The sequence below is a fragment of the Strix uralensis genome, chromosome 9, assembly GCF_047716275.1.
Source record: "Strix uralensis isolate ZFMK-TIS-50842 chromosome 9, bStrUra1, whole genome shotgun sequence".
NCBI lineage: Eukaryota > Metazoa > Chordata > Aves > Strigiformes > Strigidae > Strix > Strix uralensis.
In genome coordinates, this window is record NC_133980.1 from 24,322,696 (window position 1) to 24,346,682 (window position 23,987).

The 23,987-nt window shown below is 37.4% G+C and overlaps 1 protein-coding gene across 3 annotated transcripts in view; it reads left to right on the forward strand.

The window, feature by feature from the left end:
* The window catches only part of CAB39 (calcium binding protein 39), a 42,974-nt gene that overhangs the window by 11,991 nt on the left and 6,996 nt on the right, over positions 1-23,987 (forward strand). For all 3 annotated transcript variants that reach the window (XM_074877764.1, XM_074877766.1, XM_074877765.1), the window contains exons 2-4: positions 9,766-9,922; positions 18,028-18,192; positions 22,062-22,180. In XM_074877764.1, coding sequence (XP_074733865.1) covers positions 9,809-9,922; positions 18,028-18,192; positions 22,062-22,180 — 398 coding nt within the window. In that variant the 5' untranslated portion in view covers positions 9,766-9,808. The remainder of the gene's footprint in view (positions 1-9,765; positions 9,923-18,027; positions 18,193-22,061; positions 22,181-23,987) is intronic.

Genomic DNA, 23,987 nt, shown 5'->3' on the forward strand with positions numbered 1-23,987 from the left:
AGGTAAAAGTGGCAGAATTGAGGAGTCATCTGTGGTCTCAGAGTCACCTCTCAGGAGTTTGACCAACTGACTCAACATCTTTTTGCAGCACAGCTTGCTGTGCCTGTTGGTTTTGGGTTTCAGCCATAGTTAGGTCAAGCTAATGCACAAAAGTAAACCCAGAGACAGTAAGCTGTGCTTGATTGCATGTCATCTCAGCTAGTTTGTAAAGGGCTGTTTGGACTAAGGTGAATTGTACAGTAGTCTAACATAAATAGTCTGTAATTGTGAACTCCCAAATTGATTATTTTGAAAGGGAAGCCTTCACAGGTTTAATATGTCAAAGTAGAGACTGATGTAGTTCATTATAGTCTGCCTATGGCAGGGGCCAGTAGTAATCAGTTAGGGAAGATGGATACTCCTTAATATATTTTCCCAGTTCTTAAGTCAGTGTTTTTAGGATGTTCCTGAGCTATGCTGGGATCGCTGTCCTATAGCTCATTAACTTCATGCTTGAATGTTGCTGTTGCTTAAGTGATCTTGTTCCTTTGTAGGTTATGTTTAATATTAAAGATCTGTTGCTCTTCAGATAAATTAGATGAAGAGCTGTGGTCTGCTGAACTTAGATAAACTTAGAAGTTTCTAGCAGGCTACAGAATTTGGTCTCCAAAGGAAGTAAAGGAACCATGGAAAAAATACTGTTGATTTTCTTAAATGTTATTTTTAAAAGTAATACTATGACATGGTCCTTATTGAAACTACATTTGGGTAAATACTTTATCCATTTTGAATTGTTTTCCCTAGCTTTGTTTCTTGTGCTTGTAGAGAATGGCTTTACTGAGTGTAGTTTTTTTTATTTATTGAGAGAATACTTTCTAAAGAAAATTGCACCTTAGAGGATTGCACCTGGAGCAATCCCAGGACCATTCTCGCAGTTTAATTGTTCTCAACTTCTCTTCAAAGCAAAACGCCCCAAAAACACACATGCATTTCCCTTCCTATCTTGTGCTAGTACTTAAGATTCTCATCCTCCTTCCTTAGGTGACTGATTCATGTTTTTGATAATCTATTGCACCGGCTTTCTGGTTAAAACTAAATGCTGATGTTGTGGTACTAGTGGGGTTTCCTGTCCTTCGCCTGTGTGGTTTCTGATATTCATACAGCTGTCTTTAGTTACTGGAACATGTTAACTGTAGGCCATATTGCACTATGTGAAATGAAGTCAGAGATTAAGCTGCAGTGTACTTTCTGTGTCCCCTTTTGCCACTTCTTTGCTCTCAAAATTAACCCTTAGATGTATATCAGAAATCTAATGCAAAGAGAAAACACCTGGAAAGGAATGGGAATAATATATACCAAGGAATAGACATAGTTACAAAGCAGACTCTCTTGCTCTGCATTTTTGCTTCCAAGGGTGGGTAGAATGGCACATACATAATTGCGGTGTTTTTTGTCATGTAACAAATATTCTGGGTTTTGTGATGATGCAGTAAAGGCATCAGAGCCAACGGGGGGGAATTGACTGTAATGCCAGGCTATGAGAAAATTATTTGAGCTTCAACCTGGCCAGAAGTGAGCATATCGTCTGACAACTTTTCCTGAAGCTTGAAGTACGTTCTTTTTTTGTGCGTGGTGTGTTAGAGATAGTAGTTACTTTTTGTGGTGAAACTTGTGATTATTATTTTTTAAAAAATATATTTACCAAGGAATGGGTGAGGCATTTACGTGCTTGTCTATATACCATATTGCAGTATAGTAGTAAGGTTTGTGGGGAAATGAATGGGTGGGGTAACTGAACAGTACACCAGGGAAAGAAGCTGAGTCATAAGATTTCCTTGGATATGGAGAAAGAGCTGGGATCTCAGATACTAAGCATTAGTGTTAACAAGCTTTTGTGCCTGTAATGGATCTCTGAAGCCCTGTAAGCAGCAGCCTTACTTAAAACTTTAAGTTACTGCAAAAAACTTAAGTTTCTGCAAAAGCTCTGTAGCTGTGTGTTAAACTGCAATGAATATAATAGTGTACAAGTCACAAGGTATAATGTAGTTTTAGGAGACTGCAGTGAGCTAGCAGAGCCAATGGCAGTAGCTGCCCTTCTCCCTGAGCGTGGTGCAGGTGTCTGCTGGAGGAGGTGGCTCTTGAAGAGGCAGAAGGATCAGTAAAGTAATTGAATGGCACGAGAGAAGCCTGCTTAATGAAAGGAATCAACTGGCATTTGGTGCTAAAGAAACAAGCAGGGCTGTAAACTGCTGGGGACTTAATTGCTTTGAAATTTTCAGAAAGCGAGAAGCTATCTCGCATTATATGTTTCATTTTTACGTAGAAATTTATTTTCTAATTTTCCTTTTTTCTGAATACATTGAATTGATCTTTTTTCTTCACTTAATTGTTCGTCTGTGTTACAGCAGAGAATTTTTTTCTTCATGATTTTAATTTTTCTCTGAATTAAGTTACCATTCTTAGGGGATTTTTTTTCTCCATGTGAATCTTTTAAGTGGGTCACACCACGAATAATTCTGTGACGCAGAGTTGTGAAACTGCTTTTGAATCAGATTAAAGCTTTTGTGTGCTGTAGACTTGATAGAACAAGTTAATAGTGAATTTTAAGGAAGATGCTAGTGTTCAGTGGTAGTTGGGATGTGCCAGGTATGAGATGAACATGCCTGTCTTGCAAGAAAATGTCTATGTATAAATTACGTTCTTCACAGAATATCACAACAGATCCAAACAGATCATTGATTGCTTTAGCCATTTAGGGTGTCAAAAGTTTTCCTTCTTACATGCATGACAGTTGATGCAGTCCTTCTATCAACATTTTAAACTTATGTTGAAAGAAATGCTAAAAAGATGTGCTGAAGTATTTAGAGGATAGAAAAATGCCTTAGAGCTGGAGTACACTCTTAAATTTTGCCAGCTGGTAGTGCCAGTAATTACCATGAACAACCATAGACATTCTGTTAATGGCATGCCTCTGCAGGTAAAGCCATGGTTATACTAAGTGCTTCATGCTGGAGCCCTGAAATAGATTGAGGTGTGGCTTCTGCTCTTCATCAGTCTCATTTCCTCCTGATAGGAAGGCTTTGCGTGTGAGGTTGTATTAATAAACTATGCTATTTAGACATGTATTTTGGGTGAGAGGCTGTTAGGTTTCAATTTGTTTAGCATATCAAAAAGAAAATTGAAAAATGGTTTTGGTATAATGCTGAGGCTCTAGAAAATTGTTTAATCTAGTGGGAAACCACATATCCAGAACCAGGGTACTGAAAGATGTAGTAGACAACAGCACGTGAAAAATGTGGAAGAATGTTTTAATGACGAATGTGAGTACTCAATTTAAATAATATACTGAAGGAAATGATGGATGCTGCCTTCGGTCAACTATATTTTTGCAATTAGAAGTGGTGAGGCCTTTCAGGAAGACGTGCTGTGGCCAGGAATTTGCAGTGATGAGCTGGTGGTGGTATTTCGGATGCTTCAGTGGCACCTGGCTGCTGTGGGGCCATGCCAGCGGCTGCACGTGCCCTGCTGCAGCGCAGGGCAGCTGCTGCTCTCCTCCCTAATGGTACTTACAGAAAGTACAGTCAGTAACTTAAGTACGGCTAAATACTCTGATAACCAGTAAAATTCTGTAATCTTGTACAAGAGGACTGAACAGCTAATATGGTGTCTGCTTCTGTCTTTGAAGTACTTGAATATTCTTTTCCCAAGGAGCGTGGTAGCTTGCATAAAAATTGATTCTTGGATCAAAGGAATGGCTGTCAATCTTCCTTCCAGATGCTGGGCATGTCTGGGAGTGAGGCAGTGCTTTTAAAAATGCATAATTTCTTGATCTATTTCTGGTTTTATCATTTCAACTAGCCTTCACAGTGGTGAATTCTGGCTGAACTAATAGCTGCTTGTAACAATAAGACCTGATGAAAACTGATTTACATTACTGTTTTCAATATTGGCTTAATGATCCTTGTTAATCCAAGAGGCATATAACAAAAGAGCAGGTTCGAAGGGGAAATCAGTTCTATCAGGGCAAACCACGTGTTCACTGCATTATATTTTTAATACAAACATGCCTCTCTTTAGCAAGATGCAGCGTGTTTCTTCAGTAATAGACTGATAAATTGTCAATTAAAAATCTGTATACAGACTAGAACCAACTGTTTATTGTGAATCTAGGTATTTTGGCTTTGTAGACTCATCGACTTACTTAATTCTATTTGCTTGAGTCAATCTCCCACGTGTTATTAACGCTGCTGAATGTAATCGACACATGGTAACAATTTCAGAATAGAGGTTGGCAGCTTCCCTCTACCTGGAGGAGGAGGAGGAGGAGGTGGTGTGTGTGTCCTCCCTTCCTGCCTGCCCCAGGCACCTCCTCTCCTCCTTCCTCTCTTGAGCTGGCTCTGGCTAACAGCTGAGTGCTCCTTGTACTGGTTTGTCTTAAGAACCTTTGAGAAATATTTTTTCTTCCTCATTTTTGTTGGGTTGTCTTCTGCCATTTTGGTGAGTTTGGTCGGCACACTGGGCATTTGGACAAACGTCAGACCACTCAAAATAACTGATGGAGAGTGAGCTTCCCCCTTCAGTCTTGCTGTTGATTCAGCTCCAGCCTTACCATGTGGTTAGTGCCCCTACGGTGAGATCATGAGATGAGGGAGCTGATTCATAGCTACTTGCTGGTCAAAGAGATGTTTTTTCTACATTCCCCATACTTCTCATTGCTTACTCTCCTTTGGCGTGTTAGTTTTCTGATAGCTTAGTGAGTTGAATCAGCTCAGGGCTGCATCAGCTGGCCCTGACGTAAAAGCAGGGAAGGAGCGCGGTGCTGCAAGCGGAGGGGGGAATGGGACTGCCCCTTCGGCGACAGCCCGCCGTTGGGCTGGCTCATTTGTCTTGGGGAACCTTACCGTTAATTATTTGGCCTTATTAAAATTATGTTGATTTTGTTTGATCTTCGGTAGTTTTCTTATGTGCACGTTAACTGGATGTTACATGTGCTTTTTCACTAGGCCTGAATTTTTTTAACCTGTGCAATTGTAGCCAGAAAGTGGCTGAAGGGTTTTTTTCCTCCCCTGTAGGAGGTTACAAAAAGCAGTCACCTTAAACTCTTGGTGTGTAAACAAGGCAACAGGATCTAGCTGAAGACTTAATATAGTGCAATTAATCTGTGACTCCTACAATATCATAAAAAAATTGAGTTTATTATACCTGATGGTTTCACAAAATTAGGAGTGTGGGGTTTTTGTACATTGTTTAACTAGTATTTTGCATGGGGGAAAGGTGGACATTTGCTCCTCTGAGCTGGAATAGTGTGAATACTTGAATTCATGTGATGCTTGATTTATGGATTATACTTCTATGCAGAGAAAAAAAGTTACAACTTTTTAATGTTGTGGTAACCCATGGTATGTGATAAGCAGAAAGGCTGAGTTTGCTTTTGTGTCTTTGCTTATACAGCTAGTATTCCTTTACCTTCATTGTAGCTTTGAAAGCTTGCACCGCTGAGACTTCAGTGCCAGTAATTCATTTGTATGTGGAGTAACTCTTTGCACGTGTCACTGCAGTCATAAGCATTATTGTACTATTTCTTGTACCAGTGTTTTTTCCTTGAAAATAGTCATGCAGGCATCTTACAATATGCTTTATTTAAAGAACCACACCACCTACAATACCAAAACCACCCTTCTACTAAGTAATCAGGTTTTACACTGTAGCATGCATTTCTACTGTTACATAGGTAGCACATTTTTTTACCCTTCAAATAAGAAGAAGTTTACAAGAGAGCATACTCCAGGCTAGTGAATCCATTTTTTAGAGAATTGTGCTTCTGTATTTGTTCTTGCAGCATTTTTTTGCTGCTAGAGGGCTGTCCTCACAGAGAAACACTTTTAAGTGTTGCCTGCTTAGTTAAAAAAGCAATCTTGTATATGGAAGGCATTAGTTTTAAATTGGACATTAATTGATTGTGTGGTCAATGTAGTGAATAAAAAAATATAAAGCCTTATACATAAAGTAAACTGTGCACGGATGCATACTGCATTGACAGAGCTGGAAATTATATACTATCTGAAACAGTGGGACTACTGTCTCTTGTTATCACAAAAGCCCAAATGTCCCAGTGTGCCTGAGTGTGTGTCATTCGCTGTGTGTCAGTCGTGCTTAAATCTCTGGGTATTTGGCTACATGCCGTATTGTTGTTTGACGGTCCATTTGGATTTATAATGTCATTTAAGATTTCTAAATGTGGCCGTGACACCAATACTTTGAGGACCTTAGATTTTGTTAGGTTTGACATGCTTGAGTATTGGTGAAATAAAATGCATGCCTAAGCCTGAGTTTTGTATGGTATCGTTCATGGTCTCTTTTAAGAAATGGACAAAAGCAGTGAGGTTTCTGGGAAGGTAAGATAAAGCAGAGCAGCCCAGCAGAGCACAGAGCTGTCCATGTACTTGTTGCAGTTCAACTCTTGAGTCCTGCGATCCCTTTCTTAAGTCACAATCAGAATTTTATCATGAATTTGCAAGGCAACCAGGTGCTAGTAATGTGAAACAGTTCTCATTTGACATGATGTAAAGTCTCTTCTTATTTACAGAAAATGTCATTTGATGTTGTTTCCTTTTTTTCTCATTTTGCAGATGTGAGTGGTTGCAGTTCTTTCCGATCTCACACAGATGTCATTGTCTATTGTGCACGGAGTGCTGCTTGGGGTAGTTTTGCTGGGTTGAAAAGGGAACAGCCTGTCTATGTTCTCCTCACTGCCTGAAGTACAGCTCTGAGAGACAAAGGACTGCTCCTGCTTTTTGTTGGCAGGATGTGACACAGGTTCTTCAGTAATAGAATTTTGCTTCAGGGTTGGTGGGTTCTTCAGTCCTGAGGCCCCAGATGATGTTCCTGGCAGTGCCACTGCATTCCTTCCAGTAATAAAACTGAAATAGCAGGAACAATGCATTTATTCAATTTTATATAATAAATGAAATACCTTGAAGCAAAATGTCACCTTCAGTAATCAAGGATGTGGATTTCCTTCTTGCTGGTGCTGGCAGTCTTTCCTGATTTTTGTAAATTGCGTATGAGAGTTTCATACAGGAACTTCACTGATTTGGGAAAAAATGTTTAGTATAAATATATATGGTAGTGAACTGTTATTAATTGATTATTTTCTATTAGCTATGCTGGTACGTACAATAAACCCTGTGTATGACTTGTGTATGCATGTAGATGTATCTGATTTATGCAGAACCTGGAAAATTTCATCAATAAGTCAAAATGGTAGACGATTCTTAATTTAAAGAAGAAATTGAGCACTATCTGGAGGGAAATCAGGTTTTGCAAAACTAGACACTGGGCACACCATGAGGACAGTTGTTTGTCATTATCCCATATTTCTTTGTGTTATATATGTTATCCATGTAGTCTTTTAGTTTAGAAGTAACACAGTTGTGATCCAGAAAATCAGTGTGCACATATTTTCTTGGGTTTGATTTCTTCTCTTTGTATAATGCTGTAATACCAGATTCTGTAATTCCATATAATATATTTATTCTCTGAAAGAACTGTTTTGATTCCTGCAGGATTTTATTCTGTTTTAACATGTAATCCAGGGAATTAAGACTAGCAACTTTTTGAGCCAGTCCTGCTCTATTACATGGGCATAACCATCTTCCAGAATGAATATGCTGAGTAGTTGTTAAATACTATTATGACCCGTGATGATATGCAAACATGAAAGAATCCAGCTTTGTTTTCAGGGTTTATTTGTCAGGAGTTGTAATCAAAGGGAGAGATAAAGGGAACGTTTCAAATGTTGCTGTGATGCTTGAGGTTATGTCATCTATGTTGTGGGGAAATGGTACTTATTTTCACATCTGTCTCTTTCTAGAAAAGAAATTCCTGTGTGGTGTGAAAATACCATCATTTTCATTAAACACTGTTTTAAATGCCATTACATTTTCATTAAATAACAATGAGTAGTCATGCTTTTCTTGAAGGTAGGTTTCTGTTCCACTATATGTGACAAAGTTGAGGTGTAAAATTCTTTTACCTGTGGGCACGTTTTTTAATCTTTTAGGGTACCAGTCCCACATTTGTAATTTCAGTGTTACAACCCCTTCTTTGTGCAGACTATGAATGAGAGATTACTATAATGAGACAATTCTTATACTACAAAATAAAAGCAACAGAAAGTCCTTGTGATCTGTTAAAGAATGGAAATGGCTTGTGGAAGGTCTTGTTTCAACCTTCATGCTGATATTTTTATCTGAAAGTAGTCTGATTAAAAATTACCTACCTTATGCTTTTTATGAGCTTCATTAGGTCAGTTGCAGGCACGGAACAGTGAAGGTATGATCTCTGTAGCTGGTTACCCGAAATACCTATTTATGGAGATTTTCTTGGCTAAAGATCTAAGTGCTTCTGTTCTTCACCTTTAAATTGTTGCCCTTGGGCCAGCCAACTTGTTTGTGTTAAAAATCAAAATAACTCAAAAATAGTATCAAATTGATATTTTTAATCCTTGATCAAAACATGATTGAATAAGATCAGGATTAACCCTTTGGAGTTCATGGTGAATGAGCTGGTCTTTTAATCAAGGATCAAAGTGCACGGTATTAGATAAGAAACTTCAACAGGTACTGGTTATAGTTGACTTGTTACTAACTTCACAGACATTGTATGGAGATAGAAATTACTAACTTCCAGGGTAATATCCCTCCTTTGTAATGACAGTGTAAGCTCTGCTCTGTCAGCTTCAGCTGTCTTTTGTGTCTAGCAGAAGTAGCACTGTCAGCATTTTTGATGCAGGATTTCCTGTTCTTTTTTGTCTAGATTAGAGTTCTAGAAGTATGCTTTATGGAATTCACTTGTAAGAAGTTTTTATTATTGTTTAAATGGGGGTGTATGTGTTCAGTAACAAAAGCGTTTGTATACTCATTTATAGTAGTCATACTTTTCTATTTGGTATACAGAAGTGCGTGTATGTGTGTGTGTGTAAAAGCAAATATATGTGAATATACAGAGAAATGAATGTATTTGGATTCAAGAGCCAGGTATTTTTAGGGAAGGAAAATTGCTCCTGTAAGACAAGTTTTATCTTTTTGAAAAAGATACCTATTGGGTGTTTGGTTGTAATGTTTTCAAGTGGCTTATTTATGTCCCTATTATTGGTGTTCAATTTTGTTTTCCATAAAATGAGTGGGATGAGACTATTTCAGTATGGAGTTACAGTAATATTGATACGGAAAAGCCAGGACATACCAAGGGTTCTGATGTAAGAATAAGCTGCTGTCTGTAGCCTCATCTGCATCATGCTCGTAGCTCCTGCACTTAAGGCGCAGGCTTTGCAGTCTGCTTTGCATTTGTTATGGAATGAATATGCGTAAAAGCATGTACCTGGACAGTCACTGCAGAGCCACTGAGACATAGTGACTTGTGTGTCAAAGACCTAATATAAGAAGGCGTTTTGCTTGACAGCATCAGTTGAAATAATTTATCCTTGTCTTGCCTGTATGTGGCATTTATACAGTATGTGGCTTTGGATATAATTAATGTACCCTTTAATTTGTTCCCGTAGCATAAGATAATGATCTTAATATGAGTTCTTAGATTCTGTGTGTTGTGTTTTAAAAGAATTAGAAACACAAGCATTGAAGTTTGTCAGGGCAAGCTCTAGTTCAGCTGTCAAGGATGGTTATTCCACATACGAATACCTTTGCTACTCTCTCTTGATCTTCATGTGTATTGTTATACTGACTTCATGTTTCTATTTTTGACATGCTTTTTTTTCTTCTTTTCCAGGTGAAGCAGGAGTTGTAGAAGGCAGACCTTGTGGCTCGCAATCATGCCATTCCCTTTTGGCAAGTCCCACAAGTCTCCTGCAGACATAGTGAAGAACCTGAAGGAAAGTATGGCAGTTCTAGAAAAGCAAGATATCTCTGACAAAAAGGCAGAAAAGGTACAGTTGGGACTTTCTAATTGCTAAACAGTAATTGAAAGGGGAAAAAAAAGAAATATACAGCTGTTGAAACAATAAATCAGGAATTATTTTGAGGTTTTATACTCTGATAAAGGGTAAGTTGTTATATACTTTTGAACAGATGTGTTTCATGTTGGTTAGCTTCGCACTTTTATGCCACTGGCAGCTGATATGATACTTAAAATAATTTCGTTTGGAACTGTAGGACATTGCATTCTTTAAGCAGCTCACAGCCGTACAGTGTTCTGCTGCTTGTGTCTACCATAGTGGCTTTACTACTGTACAGTAGTTCTGTCTGTGCTTGTCCATGCAAAAATTCAGAGCAGAGTGTCTGTTACTGAAACCAAGGAACCTTGTGTCTCCATGAATGTCAACAGAGGATATACTTTTACCTTCCCTGGCCTTTTCTTCAGCCTGCAGGAAGATGTGGTGAAAAGTTCCTATGCTGGTGCAGTTTCCTTTAGATAGGATGGTTTGCTACTTCAGGATCTGTACCTGTCAATGGTAATTTACTTCTCAGCTGGTAGTCTTGATAGCTTTACTAAAAGTTCAGCCTGTGTGCACCTGCATCCCATCTAGTGACTTGTATGGCAGGGGTATTTACTGTTTAGATGAAGTTTTTCCTGATAAACTCGGAACAAGGGCATAGATTTCAATACTTCCAAAAAACCCGCAAAACCAAACCAAAAAACCCATCTCCCTCTCCAATCTACTAGCTTTTGAAGCAGGCTATGATACCTCCTTGGATCCTCCCCCAACATTATTTAACCGTTCTGTGCCATTCTTGGCATCTTTACAGGGCCACGTGTAGGAGTTAGTCAACAATCTTTTTCATGTTCATCAGTATTTTTAAGCAGAGTGTGCACAGCCAGCTTCTCTACATCCAGTTTCACCTAGATTTTGCACTACTACTTTAAGTGCAGGAGAATCTGGGTCTTAACTGAATTGCACTCATTATCTTGATATTCTTTAAAATCAGCATCTTCTACCCCAGTGCCAGCACATGGTACTGGTCTCTTGCAGTGTACCATAGTATTTTTCCCTGATGCTTTTTCTCTCTTGCTGGAGAGAAGAGTGTTACGGCCTGTTATGCAGGCCTGTGTGGAGGCTGGGAGGATTTTAATTTGCTGCTGCTTTTCTTCTTTCTCTAATAAAGATATCTGTCAGGAGAGCAGAGGTAGGTGCATTCGCAAGAGTTTGTGATGAGACACGGCACTGCCTCCTTCATCTCAGCCTCATTACTAATGCCTGGAGATGTGGCTTGATCTTAAAATCTGTGCTCTTCTGTGTCATCTTTTTCCTTTTGCTTAGACCTCTAATGGGGAGCAGGCCAGCTTCATTCCACTGTGCATAGCTGTGCACTGTATCACATGCCTGTGTTCTTGATACTGTAGCTGAAGATTATGTACCTTTTGTTTCTTGCTGGCCTTTAGTCCCTTACCTCCATCTTCTTCAAAGACCTCATTTCTGTGAGGCTGCTCCTTTGATAAGAAATAATATGCTAAACCTGTAGAGTTGTTTCTCTTGTGTCATAAAGCAACATGTTCTGCTTGTTGGAGAAAAGGAGGCAACCCATGTTCACTAGGTTAAATGTGAGGAGAGTTAAATACTGACATTCAGAAGACTGAGCTGGGTATGGTAGTGCTGGCCTCTGTCATCCTCATTATTCACAAAGGAGACCTGTTAATGAATCTGAACATTCACAACACCTGTGTCCACATCTCCATACAGAGATTCTTCAGGAAGTAGCTTCATTGGCAAGCCAAGACTTCCATGAAGGTGACTGGTTGTGGCAGTTTCTCGGATTCTCAAGTTGTTTGCTGGTCTGATAGAGTTCTTCAATACCTTGCGGACCAGTCATCACATCTTTGAGGGTACAGCTCTGATTAAACACCCTGAATTTGTGCCCTCTTCCTATCCAGTCTATAGAAATGACTGGAGTAATTTTGGAGTTAAAAGACAGCAAGGGTCTGAGCACTATTATTAAAAAAGAAGAAAAATTTCTGCATGCCTGTATCTCAGTATTTAGGCGTCTTTTTATCTTTCACTGCCCCTTTTATTATGTTCCTTTCTGCAATTTAACTTTCCAGCCTCCTTTGGAGAAGAATTCTGTGCTGATGAAAGGGTGAGTTCTGTGGCTAGTAGTGGAACAGAAATAGAAAAACACTGCACATAAAGCACAAACATTATTATCCTTTTAGGAAGAGGGGAGAAGAATGCCAGAGTTTTTCTTTTTTTGTAACTCCATGTTATTAGTGATTAGACTTGTATAAAATACAGTCTCTCTTCCCCCTCCCCCCGCCCCATAATTTCTGCTTCATTGATGCTGTTTCACACAGAGGTGTGTTTTTGTAGCCTGTCAAACAACAACAATGAACTTTCAAGGCTAAGCAGTATGGTACATATTTGGTGTTGATTACTGTTTGTGGTAAAGACATTCTTTTGGGTGCAGGAAATATTTTTCCTGCACAACTTTGTTTCTTAAAATTATGTACACAGTTGCATATTTTCTTTTGAACATATGGAATTTGGAATGTATATGTAGATTAGACTAAAAAAAATTCAGCATGTTGAAGTGAACTGATAGTTTCAAAATTTAATTGTTTTAAATATTTCTTCCAGAAAATGAAATTAATTCTAAATGTCCTTTTGCTTTGTACCTTATGTCTGGCTGAGGTTCCAAAGGTAAACTAGTACTTTTCTACTGCAGTACCACAGTGGGTTTGTTTTTAATATGTAGTTCACTGTAGTTCCCACCATGCAGTAGCAGCACAATGTTGTTACGAAAATACCGAATTTGCCACTATGTAGAAGGATGTTCTTTGACGGTTTCCTGGCACGCTTGGAAATACAGATTTGTTAGAAAATCAGACAAATTATTTTCCCTAGAATTTAAAAGTGTAATTAATTATGTTTGAACAGAATACCTCAGATTTTTTTCATTGCTTAGGATGAAACTTAAAAATGTTAATGTTTTCTGAGAGGAAGAAAAAGCGAAGGAGGTAAGAAAGATTTTTAAAGCCTGGACAGTGTGTGTTCCTGTACATTCTTTGTAATCAAAATGGAAGAGGTTCTTCAAAGCAAAAGATGTAAAACAACAGTAGTGGTCATGATGCATCTTGTTCAATTATGAAACATTCTGTCCTATAATACTGGAATATTTGTTTTATAAACAGAAATCTGAAAAAAGTGAATTCTAGTTGCATATTAATGCATATTAATTTTGTGAGCCCTGTGAATACTGGAGAAAAATTAACCAGGTAATTCTCCAGGTAAGTTTGAAATGTTCTTTAAGTTTGTGGTACCTGCTTAGGAACTGAGATCTGAAGTGGCTGTAAAAACTGGACTGTGTCTTGGTGCTGACAGTCTGACTCGTGTACCACGGCTCTGGGCACTTGTTGGCTGCAGTCTTGTACTTAGGATAGTGGCAATAACTTGCTGTCTGTTAGTATTTTGGAAGGGAAACTTGAAATGTCAAGTGCTTTATAACAGAAACTACGTTCATCACATATGCTGTTAGTTTTTCATTACTTGTGTTTTTTCAGAAAGGGGGGCTAAAGGGAGGGGGAAGGAAAACTTCCATATGAATGGGTCTTACCCTTGATCTATCCCATTAGTCTTTTATTGACATCTCTGCCTTCTCTTTGGCTTACATCAGCATTTATTTTTATACTACCAGTTCACTTGGTTCGTGGCACACATTTACTGTTGCGAAGGTAAATATTTACTCATGTAATAAACTTGTTCTTCCCTACCCTCTGACCTTGGGTTAGCATGCTCATAACAGCTCCAGTTTTGGCTTTTGGATAATTGTTTCAGACATGTTGTTAACCCGTGTGGGTTGACTTGCCAGACATGGTCGGTCTCTCTTAAGTTACTAGCTCTATACAAATGGAGGGTGTACTATATGTATAGGACAATGCAATATGCTGTTTTGATTCATCTGTCCAAATGTAATGTTAGTCATGTTGCCATAGATCAGATTTCTTTCAGTGAGTTAACACTGTCATTTACAAAGCAGTAAAATTTTAAATGTATTATGCATGTGTGTACAGTTAATTTGTGGTTGAAAGAAGGCTAAAGGTTAAATAATCTGCCTTGCCTATGGTATGGGGCTGTTACTCAAGGGATAAAGATGGGGCTGCTTCTGGGAGTAATGGGTGAGAAGACATGCTTCTCTTCTAATTGAGTTTAGCTCTTTGATGATCATGCTAAATGTCTGCTGAAAAATAATGTAATCCTTTTTGGCCTTTAAAATAAACTAGTGGCACTGATGTAGATAATATGTTTACCGAATTGTATGTTTTTGTAAGTGTTTTGAAATCCAGTCAGTTTAAATAGAATTATTAAAATGGTGTTTGTTACTTACGATGGATACTGCTCTAGGCTAGTAAAAATATTCACCAAGTCCAGGTTCAAAGCTATAGTTAGGTTTTTTTGATGGATGTTTTAATTAATAGTGCAATTTATGTAACTGCATTATTGATGGGGATAGAACCCCTAGCCATAGACACGGAGCCTGCTGTACTCAAACACTTCAGGATTGACCATGTTCTTTATCTTTTTCTACTGTTTCTCTAAGTAAAGGCAACTGTTGCTTCCTAAAACTCAGATACTCCAGCTGTGCAAGTCTAAATGAAGTATTTGGTATTTGCACTGCTTAGCATTTAAGGAAACAGTACGTTTTGGAAATATCAGTGAAATACTCTAGAGACAGGAATAAACCATAATGGTTCATAGCTATAAAGACATGCAGCTATTCTGGTGTGACAGTCATACATGTGACTTCATGGTGTCTGTTTTTGTTTTTAAATAGTATCTTCCTGTCTTCGATAAAAATAGAGAAATAAGTACTTTCTTCATTTTCCTTACTTTAAATTTTACTTTTATAGTTTGACTTGTCCTCAAACAGTATTGATTGTCTGCCACCATTGAATTTCAAATGTGACTTATCAAAGAATTTTTCTCTAAAGCTCTGGTTGCTCCATGGTTGCTCCTTCTCAGTTTTGATAATATATATATATATATAAAAAAATAACTTTTAATATATATAAATACACAATATATAATTGTAATACATAAACCAGATATATTTATAGACTATAATATGTAGAATATATATATTCTCTGTATATATAAAATATGCCCTGCCTATATATTGTATTAGAATATATATACAAAAATACACAGTGTCTGATTAATTACACTTTTGATCATGTGGTTTGGGATGAACTTCACTGTGCATTTTGACTCTTTTTGTCTAGAGATTTTTTTTTTCCTGTTAAAACAGTGCATTAGGCAATTATTTAGATCTTGGTATCTTACAAAATCTTGCAAGTAATGCTAGCTAGCCTTCTCTTGTCTGTCTTGAATTTTTTTACTAGTTTTCACTTAACTCTTAACATTGATATTTAATGTAGCATTGTATTTTTCGATGTAGCTATCTAAATTTCATTCTGCATCTGAAATGGCAAAAATAGCTCTGCACATCATGTATTTGGAATATGTTAGAGAGTTCAAGTAATATAGAAGAGTGGAGAGATTCTAGAACAAGTTTTTCAAGACTTTTCTAGTCCTTTTGATGTTGATTTTTAGAATAGAGGGGACTATAGAAATGTCATGTTTTATGGCATTGTATTGCCTCAAAAGACCTTGGTCATTGATATAATACTTTCAGAAAACCTCATATTTCTGTATTTGTAGTATGTTTCCAGAAATGGTAGTTTGGCCTAAGATGAAGTGATACAAGCAAGTCTCTTCACGATGAAGGTGGTCAGACATTGGTACAGGTCGCCTAGAGAGGTGGTGGAGTGTCCATCTATGGAGCTGTTCAGAGCAGGGCTGGCCATGGACCTGATCAACCAGATAGGACTTTGAGGTTGGCCTTGCCTTGAGCAGGTGCTTGGACCCTGTTGACCTTCTGAGGTACCTTCCAACCTGAGCTGTTCTATATTTCTCTGTCTCTCACCATTACTTCCCACTAAAGCTGTATGTCATTTCAAGTTCAAGTGAAGCACATTCAGATGATCTTGACAGTTACAAAGAGCATGAGAAATAAATTGAAGTTCTGCTGTCTCTTCTTGAAGTTACTGAGTTGTATGTTCATGTTTGGCCCAGAAGTCTTTTTTTTTCCCAAAAAAAAAAAAAAAAGCACTCTGTGTTTGGAAACACTGTGGTTTTTTTCTGTCTGGTTTGTAAGCATTTCCATTACTAGTGTCTTTCTTGGGGTGGTGGTGAGGGGCAGCCTTCAAGTGTGATTTTTAAAGTTTGGGGAGGGTTGTTCTGTTTCCTGGGGTTTTGGTACGAAAAAGTTCTCCACTGGAGTTCTTAACTGCAGGCATGCCCTCAGTATTGCCACCATCTTACTTAAAATATGTAGCTACTTGAATCTCTGCCTTTCTTCCTCTTTCATCTTGCTTTTTAAATTAGTGTGCAGGGACAAACTGCAATAGAGTTTTTATTGCTGCTTCCTCTTTTCTTGGTAGCCATGCATCCAATATCTCCCATGTTTGACAGATGTTCCTGTTCTTTTCCTAATAAAGAGATACTTCTTCTGTATTTTAAAGAAATAGAACAGTTGTGTGAAGTAATACTACTACAATATGGTGAGCTGCCTTTCTCATTTGACATCTTCAGGAGCTGTCATGAATCTAAGCAGTCTTATTGAGCACCTGCTTCTTGCTGTCTTACTAACAGTGCACAGAAAATCCTTTGGAATTTCAATTAAGGAGGAGACAACTGGGACTAGGAACTGAAGTTAGGAAGAAGAGGGAGGCAGCAGGGAGTGGAAAGTTGCGAAGGAGCTAAAAGTGATATGGAGCCTCCTTAAAGGTCATGGAATGCTTACTTGCATACCTAACAAAGCTGGAATGGCTTTGGCTTGAATAGTGCATGGGTCATGCTGATCTCAAGCCTCTAGATATAATGCACAAATGAGAAATCTTTTCATATACCCTTATAAGACAGACAATATCCAGAAAGTGATCATTTTTTCACTTCATTAATTTTCCATGTGCTACCAATCATAAATACTTTACATTAAAATGTATGTGTACCTTGTTGGCAGGTTCATCAGATTACTAAAAATTAGTGCACTTGAAAACCACTGATACTTTTTAGGCACATGAAGAACTAATACAATATAATTAAACCAGCTGTTTATGATGATCATTTTAAGTGTTTTGCCCCCAAGCTACATAAACATATATATTGAAAGGAATAATTCTTCATTTTTCTCCAAGATAACTGTATTTAGAAGTGGGGTTTTAGAAGTGTTCTTGTCAATTTTTTTTAAATTTTTTTAAAATTTTTTTTAACTCATGAGATGACTGCTTCCACTGCCAAACGCTGCTCCAGCCCATCACAGCAATTTAGGAACTCCTTACGCTGGCCTCCCCAAGTGAGAGGTCAGACCTGTCTGTCTTCTGTAAGATGGACTTCAAATGGGAAGCATCTTAGACTTTTAATTATCTCCTGTATGGCTGTGTTCTTCTGAGCGCACCTCTTTCTGGGTCTGTTCGCTACTTTGTTCTTGAATTCTGAGATGACCTGAAAATTAAAGGAGGTTCTCTCTGAGGTTTTGTTAGTTGGAAAGGAAAAATTTCATTCCCACTGAATGGAGTAGGAGCCTGGTATTTGACAAAACCTGATGAGTGCAAAGGGATACATTTGGTCTCTCTGAGCAGTTCACTAGAATCAGGCATGTGTCTCCATGTCATGTTTTCCAATCTGATCCTGCGTACCTGTTTTACAGATGGAAATTTTGTTGGGTTCTTTTCATCCCATTGCTCTTTAGTGGATTTTTGAACAGGAAGTTTAAAGGCAGTAAAAAGGAAGAGATTTTTACTTTTGGTAACTTGTCAAATAAATTGCGTGTGTCTTGCCTCTTTTTTAATAACATATAACAGTCTAATTTGCAGAAGATTATCAATTGGTGTTTTAGTAGGTTGTCATGTCCTGTTTTTGGTTGGGTTTTTTTTTTTTTCCCTTAATGGAAGTTTGCAGATGTTAAGAATAATAGAATGCGTAGTTACAAAGGCAAATGACGTTGTCCTCTAACTGTATTCTTTTCCCATTTTCTTTAGGCCACTGAGGAGGTCTCAAAAAACCTCGTCGCCATGAAAGAAATCTTGTATGGCACAAATGAAAAAGAGCCACAGACAGAAGCTGTGGCACAGCTTGCTCAAGAGCTGTACAACAGCGGTCTTCTTAGTACCCTAGTAGCCGACTTGCAGCTTATTGATTTTGAGGTAAGAATTTCTTATATTGTATATGTTAAAATAAACACATCTGAATTCCTGCCCCTTTAATTGGGTAAGACATCTTTTGATCTTCATTTTTTTTTTTTTTCTGGCTGAGACAAAACTATTTGAAAGAGAACTCATTGTTCCAAACTACCTAGAAAATTAAGCAAATACAGAATATGAAATCTGTGAATTTAGGCACATAAACCACACAAAATTGAAGTAGATAAACCTCTAATCCTGGTGATACAGTTCTGTTAAAATTAGGGAATAATTCTTAATTGTTGTGTACACAGAAGGGTTAATCTCTTAGTAGTGATACCATAGTGAACAAAAGTTATACTACAGTCATGTGTGTATTCTGATCTTGTTAAATTAAATTACTTGGAAAAGAGAATTATCATAACACTTATGAAGAATTTTAAATATTTAAAGTTAAAGCAGTTAGTTTTATTAACAGTCCACTATTTCTCTCGCTCTTTAGAAGCAAGTGATGGAGACTTTTTTCTCATTTTTTTTGTTTATTAAAAAAACAACAAACCCAAGTTTTTATTGATTACTTCAAAATAGCAATACTTATTTATATTCAAAAGTATCTTTATACAAACCTCCACCTGACATTTGTCACACATCACATGGAATAATTTAGCTTCCCAATGCAATAGTGAAAAATCGCCCTATTTAGTTACAAGAAATTGCAGGACAATTGGATTTGCCTGTTTTCCCTGATGTCCCACAAGAAGCATGTGGTTGTCTAGGAAAGGAGCCAGATCCCATGTATCTCAGAGTCTTGACGATAAAGACCATCCTGCTAAGGTTACTTAAAAATAGGGTTGTTCATAAACAACTTGTTCACAATGCAAACACAACAGTTTAAAGTCCTATTGTAGTGCGACATTACAAAAACAATGGCTTTCTTCCTTGTTCTTTCTTCTCTCCCCTCCACCCCACCCCTAACTCCCTATGATTTGTGTTTAATTGTAGTACAGTGGTATTCTTTTCCCTACCCACACAACTGTTTATACCAAACATAAAGCATTCAGATTGTTAAATAAGCAAGGAGACCTGGGAAAGCTGAGGGGGAATGCTGACATGTGATGGCCTTTAATTGCTGAAGAAAGGAAATCATGAAACGTCATCTGGATTCTGCTGACCTCTAGATTCTTATCAGCTTGGTGTTTACTCAGCCTGGTTATTAGTGAAGGAAACCTTCATTCTCTCCTGGTAATGAAGAATGATGACAATTCGTACAAGCTTGCTGTCATTAAGGAGGCTATTCATTTTATTCTAAGGGGACTTGAAAAGGTTGCGGGTAGTTTCCTGCTTGTGGACTTTCTGCTGTTTTGTTACACAAGGATATGACGGTTCTCCCTAGAGAGAGAACAAGTCATTCACACTGCTTTCTAGACTGGACCATGTCTGCTTTTTAAGGATGGGATCTGGCAGACTGTCCAGCTATTGTTGTGACCTAGAATTGATGTCAACACACCTGTGCTCCAAACCTGCACTACCTTCCCAGCTGTTACAAAGTCAATCAGATGTTGGCTTTGATATCCCAGATCTCTGTAGTTGGGGGTTTACTGCATTTGAAATGATGTTTCCATTACTGATGGAGATAAGAATTTGATTTCCTGTTGATTCTTAAACTTGAAGAAGAGGTCTAGCATTTATTACTTCTGGTGCCCCATCACAGCTTGAAGTTATTCAACAATGAAGTAAAGGTCTTTTTATTTTGTCAAGAACTTCACTCTTATTCCTGAAGGTTTCCTTGTAGAACAGGAATAGACAGCTAATTAATAGACAGGGACTGTTCACTCTGTCTCAAATGTATTTGAATCTGAATAGTATGGTAAAAAACCCCAGAAAAATAACAGTGTAAAAACCAGAAGAGTAACAAATTTAATGTTTTAATGTTTCAATTAAGAAACTGTCTGACTGGCCAGACCTTGCTGTGTGTAAAGGCCTGTTTAAAATGGAATCCTTATCTGGAAGCTTTCTTTCCAAGTAAAGCAGTCAACACAACCATCTACCTACCAGTCTTATGAACTTACTGGTTATCTGCCTGCTGATTTGCAGTACTGTGTCTGTAGGAGAGATGGTATCCCTTGTGGAACTATTGTTTTTGTTCTTGTTTTTTTTTTAAATGAAGAACAACAAAAAACCAAAAATGCCTTTTGCATTAGGGTAGCCTGAATCCTTCTGCTCGAAAGACAATACTAGCACAGTCTCCCTCTCACCTCTTGCAGTCGTGACTATTGGCACAGGGTTCAGTGTCTGTTTGCTCTTGTTAGGCCATGAGATCACTTAGCAATACATCCTCCTAACAATAACTAGCTTTGGTATTACTGTGTACCACTATCAGTTCAATTATGTGCATAATAAGGAAATGCTGTTCTTGCTGGTGAATCCAAAGCAAATTGTGAGATCCAGTGCAAAATTGGCAATGTTAGTGAATGAGAGTTGATGACTATATTATGTGGAGTTTGAGTAAAGCGGTTTCTGGAAACACTGCTCTACTCATTTCAGAACAAAGAGTTCTGGTGTTGCTTTGGGCTGGCTTTCAATGGAATTGTAATTGAGAAAACAAGCATTTACAAACAAACTCTTATATCCTGTAAACAACAGTCTACAAAACCATCCATGGTAATTCACAAACATGCCATTTGTAAAACTACAGTCCTCCTACATTTTTATAAACATCTGATTTTTTTTTTTTCTTATGCAATCTTATTGTTGTTGATTAGAAAACTGAAATAATTTTGAATAATTGCTGTTGTCTTTAAAATTCTTGTTAATTAAATATGCCTTGCATTTTACTCAAAATCTTGATGAGGTTACTCAGGGCATTTATAGTACAGCTAGAGATTCTCCAGAAACATCATCTGCATATGGTTTTTGTGTATAACATTCAGGGAACCTTCAGGTGAAGTTGCTTAACAGGCCTTTATTTGCAAGTCCAGGTTTAGTATAAGTTTGCCAATGCTTTTTCTAGATTAGATCTGATAACACATATTCCTGAAGTTGTCTTTATGGCAGTCCAAAATGGAAGGTTAATTGCAGAAATCTGGCTTTTAAATGGTGCATCTGAATGACAGTGAAAAGTGCTTATATTTATAATCAGCTTTTTGTTAGATGTCCCTACCAATTCGTCATCTTTAGCTATGGTCTGACAGAAGAAATAAATAGGAGATGCATATATATTCCACAGAGAACGTTCCCAGCTCCTTTTATACAGTCTGCTGCTATCCTTGTGCATTTTTTAATGTATAACCTGTGCTGACTTCCAGCATGCTGGTCTTATTTGTACTTCTTTTGTGCATTGAAAAATGTGAGACTTGCATTTTAGGTCAAAGGATGATTTCTCTTTGTAGTTTTTATTTATTTATTTAGCTTCTATAAGTTATAGTTTTATGTCGGATGTTAACACTGCAGTCAGAAATGCTCTGCACACTCTTAACGGTGGCATTATGTGTTCTTAGACAAGAGGAGAGCTCTGATAATGGAATATTGAAGAAACACAATTTCAGGCAAGAGCGCAGTTAAAAACTGGTATGTTATTAGCAAAAAGAAGTATCAAACAAGCCCAGGAGATTGATTCTACATAGAATTATCTGATGAAACATCAACTGGCTTTAGTTCTTAATGTAATTTACCTGTGATCTGGCTGCAACTTGATGTAATGTTTTGAGTGCTTTGGCACATTTGAAATGGGGATAAAGAAACAGCATATTTGATCTGTTTAAGATCAGAGTACAGAGGCTGACTGAACTGCAGAACTCACATGGTGTGAATGCATGAGATGATGCTAATGTTTAATTGTTAACTTGCCTAGTGGACTTGAATATTATGTGTTTAACTGCTAATGTTTTTGACAGGGCAAAAAAGATGTTGCGCAAATTTTCAACAACATTCTCAGAAGGCAAATTGGTACAAGAACTCCCACAGTTGAATACATCTGCACTCAACAGAATATATTGTTCATGCTATTAAAAGGGTATGTAGACTGTATAGCATAAATATGCTTTTACATGAAGAAGTTTTTAAATTCATGGAGAAGCTGTGGGTTCTGAAATGTTTTTTCTTCCTTTACAGTACACTTGATTTATTTGGATTTTTTATTTTTTGTTTGTTTGGGGGCCCACAATTCCTCTAAGTAAAGGAAAATTTGGGTAATAAAACACAAAAAAATACAACTTTTCATGAAATATTACTGAAAATTGAGAACAGTTAGTAACCTAGAATATTCTTACTGGGGTAGGACAAACATTTACCTTCAGTATACTATTTGATCCTATTTAAACTATTTCCTTGTGAACTTACTCATTAATCAAGAGTTGAAGGCTGTTTCTTTCCTTTAACTGCTGTCATACCCATTTTGCTCTCCTATCCCTTGGTCTTAGTTTGGTCTTAGACTTTTTATTCATAGCGATTTATATTCCTGTAGTGACAAATGCACCAACTCAAACTTGACCAAAGAAAGAATGATTTGGGGCATATGGTGCATGCAGATGGCTGTTTCTTCCTCTATTCTTGTATTATCTGGTGTGCTGGATATTGGAGAATCATGCCATACTGAATATGTGGTTGCACATGTAAAGCTGTGGATCTCAAATATGAAAGCAGAAAGGTGTGTTTAACATTTTCATGTTAAAATAAGATTTTAACAAATTGAGAATGTGATGTCTATATTTAAAAAGAATTGCTCACATTTCTAATAACGTTAATTAAGAAAGTTCTGAAAATTGCAATTCCAGTGTGTTATTTTAGGACAGAAAAGTTCATCAAACATTAATAAACCATTTAAAAAATGTAGCTATTTCAAGTACTAGTTTTGTAGTTTGTGTTAAAGCTGCTGGGTAAGCTTACTGCACTTGATGAGTACTTACTTCACCTACGGGGATAGCTAGAGGATGTATGAAAAGGCCGTGCTTCTCAGTGAGATACTTGCCTGTGTTATGTTGGTAGCATTGAGATGTGAGGATAATCAAGTATATTTTAAACATTAAAACAGGAAGCTTTATTTTGTTTTCCCTTTTTCGTAGTTCATAGTCGTCATTAGAGCTGCTGACTAACCTGCCACATACATGGCATATTAGGCTATTTTATTGTAACATCTCTACATTTACCTCATCTTTGTCATTTGTGTAAGCCACTGGAAAATAGATCATACAAGAAACTTGTAAGGAGTTCTACATCTTTTAGTTTCATGCTGACTCCAAAGGTTTAGCACCAGAAGCAGTATGGAATATTTGCTTCAACTCATACAAGTGTAAGATCTACACTCGTCTGCCAGAAGTGCTTTTTTTTCCCCCTGCATCGCAGCCCTGATTCTGGGGGGGGGAAGTGAGATTTAAATGTTGAAGGAACAAAAGGATTACTAATTGTGGCATAACACGGAAGAAAATATTGATTCAGCACTACTTCAAAATAATTTACAAAAGAAAGCAAAGACATCTGAGGTGCAGAGAGATGAAACTACTTTCTCAGCATGCTCTCATTGATATGTGACTGAATGAGGGATGTAACACATTTGTCCTAATTCTTAGTTTGTGTTGTCACTCTTCAGAGAGCATTATTCTGACAGGGATTGTTGAAACACATATTCATAAGTCAGGATGTTTGAAATGGGCATTTAGTGACTCAAATGTTATATCTTGTATCCAACTGAGTCAAATTTATGTAAATTTAAACTATGGGATGAGTTGCAAAAAGTTCAGTAGATGACAGGCTAAATGGGGAAGAATTGTAGGATTTAACATGAAAATTAATTCAGAAGGAAATGTTTTTTTTATGGTAATATA